The following is a 9510-nucleotide window of genomic DNA, read 5'->3' on the forward strand; positions in this document are numbered from 1 at the left end:
AAAATCTGTGTTTTTTAACCAGGAAGGAGTTGGCGGTGAGAGTGAGAAATGTGATTAGCGGTTACGGTATCAGGCGAGGAAGCAGGACATCTGTGTGTGTCCGTGTCCAGCTGCAGACAAATCGCTTCCTCCCGCATCTGTCCCTATTGTGCGCAGGGGACAGCGGCAGTGTCCCCCCCCCTCGCACTCCCGGCCTTCCTGCCGGGGACACCGAGCTGGAGGGGTCACTGCAAACACCCTGGCACCCACCACGCGGGTGTGCACATGGGGGCTGCGTGGAGGGGCAGGGGGCATCACCTTCACGGGAAACCCAGGGGGGGCTGCAGCAGCTTGACCCCCCGCACCCACCCTCCCGGGGATGGAGGTGACCCTGAGCGCCAGCTCCCAGCCATCCTCCACTTCTCAGGAAAAGCTGAATGGGACGAGGGGAGCGCTCCCGGGGTGACCGCCCTCCCCAGCCCTCACTGCCGAGAACACACACCCACGGGGAGCACCCCACGCTGGGCAAACGGCCCCCGCTGTTGTGCAACCCTGGGTGATGACCTGGAAGCCAGAGCAGCCATCCCTCGACACGCAGAGCCCAGCTGCAGGCTGCTGTGCAAGCCCTGCCTTCAAAAGGGGGGCCGGGGTGTGGGTGCTGCTCTGAGGCTTGAGCCGGGGGGCTCGGGGAGCCCAGCCTGGCCTCGGCCCCCACCTCAGAGCGAGGAGGAACAGCCGCCCGCTCGCCTCCCGGGGCTGCTCGGTTTCCAGTCCTGCTCGAGGCAGCCAACAGCAAGGCCACAGGTTGCAACGCTTCATTTTGAGATTTGAGGGATCACTTAAAGGCATTTGGCAGAATCACAGAATGGTGGGGTTGGAAGGCACCTCTGGAGATGATGCAGTCCAACCCCCTGCCAAAGCAGGGTCACCCAGAGCAGGCACATCCAAGAGGGTTTGGATTATCTCCAGAGAAGGAGACTCTACCAACTAACTCTCTGGTAAAGACTAGAAGGTACCTCTCTGGTAAAGACTAGAAGACTTTAACTTCCTCCAGGGCTTGCTTTGCTCACGTTATACGGCATTTTCAGCCTTAGTCTGAAATAAAAACTAGATGTTTTTGAACTAGTAAGAAAATGACAAGCCCAGTGTGTGACGGGAGGCTGTCAGGGGCTGGGGCTGCTCCCGACCTGCCGTGCTGCCTGTTGGCTCTCTGGGAAGCAATTCCAGCTCGGAGGAGAGTGACAGAGAAGCAGATGGATGTGAGGCAGAGAAGGGCATGAACAGAGCCCAGGATGAAGTGGTTCTGGCTGAAGATGAGCCCTGGGGTGGACAGTGGCTGCCCCCAGAGGAAGGCGGGGATGGGGGATGTCTGCCAGCCAGAAGCAAACCTGTTTGCAGCCCCAGGCTGACTGCCCCTCAAGTCTAAAGACTCCAGATTATGGGTGTGGGCATGGGGTTTGCAGGACCAGCAATGGGTGGAGGAGAAACGCAGGCGAGCGTGGGTTTTGGCCCAAAGCACCCTGAAAACAGCACACATTTGGGTCATCTGGAGGATTAAGAAGCGAATAAGAAGGGAAATGGCAGGTCGGGCTGCTGCGGGGTGGGGAGCGGTGGGAGGGGGCCGCAGAGCTGTGTTGAACTCCAACAGCACCTGCGACCTGTGAATGTTTTTCTCACACATTTTCAGAGCGGCCAGGCAGGAGTTTGCATCAGCTGCCCTGGTTCTGTCTGCAGGAGGTGGCCCCAGCCAGCTCTCGCCTTAAGGAGGTGAGAAAAAGTGACTGAAAACTGAAATAAGAAGCACGAGGTACAAGGCGGGTGCAGGGCAAGCTGTGGGCTCCCTGCCCACGCTGGGCAACCCCAGGCTGCTGTGCCCTCGCCTGGGGGCACTGCTGGGGGACTGCCAGAGGTGCACGGGGCCCCTGGGGAACAGGAAGGAAATGAGCTGAGCGCTCCACACGCCATCTCTCACATACCAACTGCCAGAGACATCAAAACACCAGCAGCCACCTCCAAATGCCCATGTGCAGGCAGGGGTGTGCGATACCTGCCCCCCTCCTCCACCCTTCCTGAGGTGCCTCAGCATCCTACAGCCCAAAAACCTGGTTCTCCTGACCCAAAACCGCAAGGCTGAGAATCTTACAAGCCCCATAGCCCTCCTGAGCTCTTCCTCAGCACCACCCTCCCTCCAGGGCTCTGAAGTCCCACATTATCATCTTGAGGGTGCCTGGGGCTGAGCATTTTTGTCATTCCAAACCTCCCAGAGCGGTCAGACCTCAGCTGTGCAGCACGGGGCAGCTGAGTTACAGGCGGCTGGTAGAGGTGAGATAGGAACTATGATTCACGGCGAGCAGTTTGGGTGTGATCCTGGCTATGGAGCAGCGGTGGGACCACTGCCCCTCCCAGGCACCCGGGGCCCTGCTCACTCAGATAGCAGACACGGGTGGGCAGATGGCAGATCTCTGCTGGCATCACCCTTTCTGCAAGGAAACAGATGCTGAAGCCCTTCCCAAAGGCCCCAAATTGCCTCTCCATCCACCATCCCCAGCAAGTTGCTCCTCATCTGCCTCCCCTGCAGAGCCCTGACCAACCCACCCAAGGGCTGTTGGACCAGCTGGGTTTGGACCAGCCAGTGATGCTGCATCCAGCCCCCAATGTGCCAGCTGTGCCATTGCAGCACTATGGGCAAATGTCACAGGAGAGACAGACAGGTCTGAGCACAGGGGAGAAAGGATGATGGCCAAGAGCTGTCCCCGGAGCACTGCCCTCCCTGGGGTTTGGAAGAGAGAAAGGATGCAAACGTTGATGGTGCTGATGGACCATGAAGGGGGAGCAGACAGAGCCGGGTCTGTGCTCTGTCCCTTGTCCCTGGCGGGTCCAGCAGCCCTGGTCACGGCGCTCAGTGACACGCCGGTGCCCACATGTCACCGAAGGGTGAGTGTAAGGGCACAGACACACACCCACTGATGCACTCGCAGGTTATTTGTGGCTCATGCCCAGCCTGATGTCATCTGTAGGATTAGGAGATAATCCGCTCTTTGGCACGTACAGATTCCCTGAGCCTGCCCTCGGACCTCGCAAAGCCGCCGGAGCCGGTGGGGAGGGGAGGGGACTGACACATCTGGAGGCACAGCTGGCGTCACCGATTCCTGCATCCCAGGGACCAAAGCTCTCTCTGACACAGTGACAGCAGCCCCAGCACCCCCCGCGCAGTGACCACCCGGCACAGCCAAGGGCCAGGGCAGAACATGCCTAAAAGACTCAGTTTTGTGCTCATTGCCCTGGCAAACAGCAAATTCATAAAACCCCCAAGAACAAGGCCATTAATTAACAAAGCAAAAACTTTTAAATGTAAAATAAAATGGTTCACTGTCAAAACATTTTGTTTTAATACATATTTTTTGCAGAGACGTCAAAAGGTCTTACTTCTGGCACAAAATTCTGCTAGATTTCAAAAGTAGATTTTTTTCACCTAAAAATTAACCTGTATTTTTAACGGACTAATCTGACCCAAACTGGAAAAACGCTCCTAAACCCGAAGTTCTGGGTCCTGGCTCAGCCCAGAGATCGGTGCCCTGAGCTGAGAGCCTGGAAATGAGACTCCCAGCTGCTGCTCCTCCACATCCCTGCTGCCCCCCACCTCCGCGGGACCTGCGTTGGGCCAGAGGTCTCACAGACAATGAATTCCCTTCTTGAGGGGATTTTGCTTTTTGGGGAGGGAAGCGACCCCCGAGGTGGGGGAAAAATATAAAAATTTGGGACAGACATTTCAAGGAAACCGGGCTGCTCGCAACTAAAAATAGCTGTGATTTCCCCCCTCCAGTTTACAGCCATGAGGGCACATGCAATTATTCCTGACTTTTTTTATTGTGCTTCTATGTCCAGAGTTGGCTCCATCCAAAGCCTGGAGCTGCCGACCCCCGGCTGCAGCACAAAAGCCCCCACATTCTGCCTGAGCCGAGCTCAACCAACACCAACATCCTTAAAGAGTCCTGTTGCTCAAACCACCACACCAGCCCTCCTGCCCGCAGCACTCAGGCGTGTTTTCCAGGTTTGTTCACATTAAATTTATCAATTGATGGTGGCTTTGTCCAGGCACAGCCATGGGATGGACTCGGGAGGCAGAGCATCCACGGCTCTGGAGTGAGATGCCTCCCCTGCTGCTCGGGGCTGGGGATTGGGACCACGCGTGTGAGCCACAGAGAGAGCAGAACCCGCCTGGGAGTTCAGACGAAGGGCAACGCAAGGATTTCCTTAGAAAGGAAATGAAGCAAGGGCAGAAGAAGGAAGGGCAGCTGTAATTCTGTGTCGTTGGTGGCACACAGAAAATGGCAGGGGAAGATCAAGGCTCTGAAGAGGATTTTCTCTCCTTCCCAGGGGCTCCAGCCTTCCCACCTGCCATAAATAGCCTCCAGTTTGCTTTGCTGAGGAGCAAGCTGGGAGTTGAGAAGACTCCAGGAACAATTTTTTGCTGGAGAACAGGGAACCCCCCTCCTCTGCAGCAGCAGGGCACAAGGGAGGGCAGGCAGCTATAAAGCATCAGCCAACCCACCTTGTGAAAGGACACTGCACGGCTAAAAGGATCAGATAAAAGCCACGACAATCCAAATGGAACTGGTCCCCATGAGGAGAGCAGAAATGAGCTGGGCTGTTGCCTTCATCGTGTCAAAGACAAGAGGGACAGCAGCTCTGGTGAGAAACCAGTGGCACCAGTGGCAAAGCAGAGCAGCACCATTGACACAGGGTGACCCAAGAGTGGGTGCTCTGGCTGCAGGGGGGCAACCAGGGCTCAGGGGGGTGCAGAAAGAGAGAGGGCACGGGCATGGATACCCTGCTCTAGTTCATGGCAAAGCTGCCCAGGAACATCAGTCCTACTCTTCTGCTAGGGAAGACAGGAGAGAACTAAATCCAGGGAGGAAGAGCAAACACCAGATCAGCTCAAACCACAGGGAGTTGGGGCTAATTCTCCCTCCACAGGTCTTGGCTGGGGTCTTTGCCAGGCAGGCAGCAGCAGGACAATGTCCACTGTCCTGTGCCGGGCCAGGGCACACACAGCAGGGAGTTGTACAGCCTTTCAGTCTCCTTTTGCTCTCTAAATACTCTTCTCCCTCCCTCGTTCCTGACACGTTTGTTCCAGGCTTCTATCCTTACCTACAATCATTAGCCACGCCAAAGGATTTTGGTTAATGCAAAAAAAAGGGAAAGATTTTTATTCCACCTACAAATCTTCCTTGGCTCACAGCTCCGGGACTGTGGGGAGAAATCCAGCTCTGGAGAAAGCCAGAGAGCAAACGCCTTGCACTGCTCCCGTGCCAAGCACTGCAGGATGGATTTACTGCTGCTGAAAGATGCTCAGTTGCCTGGCTTTGATATTCTGCTTGGAGGAAGCCCTGCGGAGGAGTGAGGTTTTTGGGGAGGGGGGTTGGCAGATGAGAACAGGGACGGTGCCTTGTACCCGGGGTGGCACAGGGACAGCAGCAGCGCTGCCTGGTTGGAACCACTGGGCTGGAAGCACTGGGCTCCAGGAGGGATGCGGGAAGCAAGGCAGGGTCAGAGAGCATCTGAAGAGAAGACACCGTGTCCTGGTGGGTTGGTTGGGGACAAGGGACCCGGGAAAGGGCTCAGAGCTGCAGCTGCAGGGACTGGGCAGCACAGCGGGGGCTTCACCGCAAACAGTAAATTTGACAAAAACAAATAAACAAAATAAGAGTTCCAAGGGACAGAAAGAATTCATGGCTTCAGGTCAAATTCAGCAAATATTTTTAGCCCGAAGAGGGAGGGTTCTAAAACCCCATTTTAAAATTTTGAGAGATTTTTTGTTTTGCAATTGTCTAGATGAGAATTCGTTAGTGCCTTCCCAGTGAGGATGCCTCCATTTCAAAAAGAGGCACAGCATCATCAAAAGGGTTAAGCAACTCAACAAAATCTGCCAGGTTGGTCAGGATCACTTTGTTTCACTGAAGCCTCCGAACATCGCTGTTTCAGTTTGACTGAAACAATTTTCCTTTTCCCCATGGGATTTTTTTTGGTTCAGCCACAGAACTGAAAAATCCATTATTAGCCTGGCTGTAATGCAAACTTCTCCGCACCCCCCCAGCCTGCAGGCCTGCCCAGCCTCTCACTGTGCTTAAATAGCCCTGAAATAGTATTGAATCATATGGCACACTCAGCTCTCAGCGTCCCTGCAGAGGTTTCCACAGGGAGTGGGTACACTGGATGCGACAGGGACACTTATCTGTTCTGCAACAACTGCATTATTTACTGTAATTGCCGGATAGGGCTGGGTACAAATCATTTTCTTAAAGGTTTAATACTTCATAGCCTGTTATCAGCCTCTGCATTGGTCTCTGGAATGAGAATTTAGGTAAGAAAAACTTTTCCTAAGGTCGCCATTCCTACAAACCGATGACCAGCTTTCCCTTTCCACAGCACAAACCTCCTTCCAGAATCAGCTAATGCATCTGCCTCCAGAGGGTGGCTGGACAAGTTCCTGCCCCCTAGCCACTGGCAGCACCATGGAGCATCCCAGGAATAATGATGCTCAGGAGGCAGCTCTAATTAAGCCCTGGTTGGGAAAGTAGAGAGGTAGAGAAGTGTTTTGTCAGTGTAGTTTTATAACCTCCTCTAACCTCTTCTGCTCTTGGCTGTACAAATAAAACAGCCTTTCAGTACCAGTCCCTAAATCTCCTGTTGCCAAAGCAATGACCTGTCCATTGCCCTGCAGTCCCAGCAGTGAGAAGCCTCCTCTCCTTTTAAAGGGGTTCTACTTACTGGTCACCTCTGAGAGCAAGGAAATGGACCTCGATGCCAAGAAGAAGTTTAATCCAAACTTCACACTTCAGACCAGAATGGGACTCCTGGATCTCTGTTTACAGCTGAAGGGGCTGTATGTGTCCACCTAGGAAGCACTTGTAGGAATAAAGACGTTTGTGCAAATGGAATAAACAAACTGGCCTCAGATAAGGTGAAAAAGCAATGCTGGGGAAGGATCCTGAAGCAAGGCAAACTCCCTGGGATCTCATCCCACACAGGTGTATGAGCTGATCTCACAGAGAGCTGAGCAAACCTACTAGAAACCACGACTGTAGGAAAAAAAAAGAAACAGAGAGAGAGAGTGGAGGAAATATTCGCTATTTTTTCAGTTCACCAAAACCACTTCCCTTCTGCAAACATGTTAATGATCCTCTCTGAGCATTTCTGACCTGCTACTCTCGCCTCGGATTCCAGCAGAGTAGAAAATGAGCTCACGAGATTCAACTTCCTCAGCCAAGTGCTGCAAAAATCACTTGTGGTACAAAGGAAAAGAGTTACAATTAACAGCCCGTGCTCCAATAGTCTGCTTGTGGCGGGTGGTGCGATTAAACTGAAACCTAAAAAATTCAACCTTCTTCCATAGTTGCTGCTCTGCCGCTCGTCCCCATCCCAAGAAAGCCCCAAGTGAATGAATGGATGAGGCATCGAAGCGTTTTCCAGAGCCAAGGTGGGTGCCCAAGTCCAGGTGGGTGGCTGGGAAGGGAAGCAGTTGGCTTTGGAGATGCTGGCAGCAATCTGGGCTGCTCTGTCCCCGCTCCCTCCCGCACAGCCCAGTGCTCTGCTCGGCTCTCACTTGCTCTGCATCCCACGGAATTTCCATGCCCTGTGCTCCCATGACACAGGCAGCCCCACAGTGCACACACATTTCCACTACCAGTTTTTATCATCTGCCTGACAACTAATTAATATTTGCCCAATGCGTTGGAGTTCTCTGATGCAAGGTGCCAGAACAGGGTGAAAGGGTTTTTTTTTTTTTTAAATCATTTTAGGGTGACTTTATCATTCATGTGGGGGAGATACCAGAGATAAGCAGAACCTGGAAAAGCTGCAGTTTACACAGTTCAGCTGAGGTCCCTGCTGCAAATCTCTCCTGCTTCCCCACAGCCTCCACTTCTGAGCAGTCCTGGACTCACCAGTGGGGCTCCATCCCTGTCTTATTCTCGGGGAGGGACAACAGAGACATGAAGGACACTGAGACTCACGGACTCGGGTAATTTGTAACGCAAAGCTGGGGGTTTGGGCACTTAAGCTTATGGAAGCTGCTGCACCAACTCACTGGTGAAATGCCTGTAAAACACACTCAATACGTTTCACCCCAGAATATCGCAATGCCGTGTGAATTAGGAGGGAAGCAATTTAGATCCTTGAAACTGCACTTGGATGAAAGTTAAAAGTGTAAAATTCTGAAATCTGACATATGAATCCTTCCCCCTTCCTCCCTCTGCTTTCACAGTGTATGCACAGACCTGACACCTTCTGACATTTACCGATCTATATACGCTCTCTTACTGTAAGCATGCGGGAGGAAAAGGTGTGTATGCAAGCACTGAAATGCAGTTTCAGCATTTGTAGATGCACTTTCAGTTCATTTATTGTAGCCTTCTAAATACTGGAAGACAGCCTAGTTAGAATCTAGCCCCAGCTGAAAATGTGAATTACAATACAAAGTCATACTAAGATCTACTTAAGATGATTTTCAGCCTTTCTAAAAGTATTGTGACCTGAGCTTCTCAGGAAGAGACAAGCTCTTACAGAACAGCCTGCAAAACTACTTCTCTAATAGGCTGAGAAGCAGCAAAAAGAGTGGTTGCTTCTATATTTAATTACCTGGAAGATGCCCAGGCACCACAATAACGGGGGCTGTATAAATACCTACATAGATTAGCTTTAATGAATACATCACTGCAGAGACTCCCCCCTGAGAAGCCACTGACCCTCCCAAGACAAACATCCTCGAGAAACTAAGCTACCAGGTATATTTTGAAGTAAGAGGCAGAAAAGTGAAAACCTGACCCTGGTCCCGCAGCAAATGAGTGCAAAATCTCTGTTATTTTCATCACCATCTACAAGCCGCAAACCTCTTAGGGCAACACTAGAAACTAGAAGTTCCTGCACTCCAAGGCAAGGGAGGTCACAGTCTGGGCTGTCAGGGAATGTGGCTACTTGCCTGTGATTCAGTCTCTTACCTCAGTGGGATCTTAATAGCCAGGTACCTGTCGATGGCCACCGCCAGCAAGCTGAAAATGGAGCTTTGGGTCAGCACCAGGACGAAGCAGGCGAAGAAGAGGCAGCTGTGAAAATACACTTCCAGTCCAATGCTGATGGTGATGGCGAAAGGGATGGCTAACAAACCCACCGCGATGTCAGCCACCGCCAGGGACACCAGGAAATAGTTGGTGGCGTTCTTCAAGGTACTGTTGATGGCCACAGCCCAGCAGACCAGGACGTTGCCGGCGATGGACAGCACAGCGATGATCAGTTCCAGCACGATATAGGTGGTTTTCATCGTGTCCATGGCGAGAGCCCAAGGCGAGGAGCTAGAACCGTTCATAACAAAAAGGTACTTTCCACCGGGCGCCCGTCCGCAGGTACCAACAGGCCACGGGGCAGCTCTTCCCGACGAGAAACACCCATCCCCGGGCTCACCGCCGCCTCCCGCCCGGCCGCCGGGCCGTGGGGGGGCCGGAGGGGCGAGGCGGGCCCCGGGCCGCGGCCCCC

At 53.1% G+C, this 9510-nt stretch overlaps 1 protein-coding gene across 1 annotated transcript in view; it reads right to left on the minus strand.

The window, feature by feature from the left end:
- The window catches only part of ADORA2B (adenosine A2b receptor), a 19017-nt gene extending 9533 nt beyond the window's left edge, over window positions 1–9484 (minus strand). The window contains exon 1 of the mRNA XM_014953414.1: window positions 8979–9484. Coding sequence (XP_014808900.1) covers window positions 8979–9343 — 365 coding nt within the window. The 5' untranslated portion in view covers window positions 9344–9484. The remainder of the gene's footprint in view (window positions 1–8978) is intronic.
- Between the last annotated feature and the right edge of the window lie 26 nt (window positions 9485–9510).

Source organism: Calidris pugnax, unplaced genomic scaffold (genome assembly GCF_001431845.1).
Source record: "Calidris pugnax isolate Ruff unplaced genomic scaffold, ASM143184v1 scaffold133, whole genome shotgun sequence".
Lineage (NCBI taxonomy): Eukaryota > Metazoa > Chordata > Aves > Charadriiformes > Scolopacidae > Calidris > Calidris pugnax.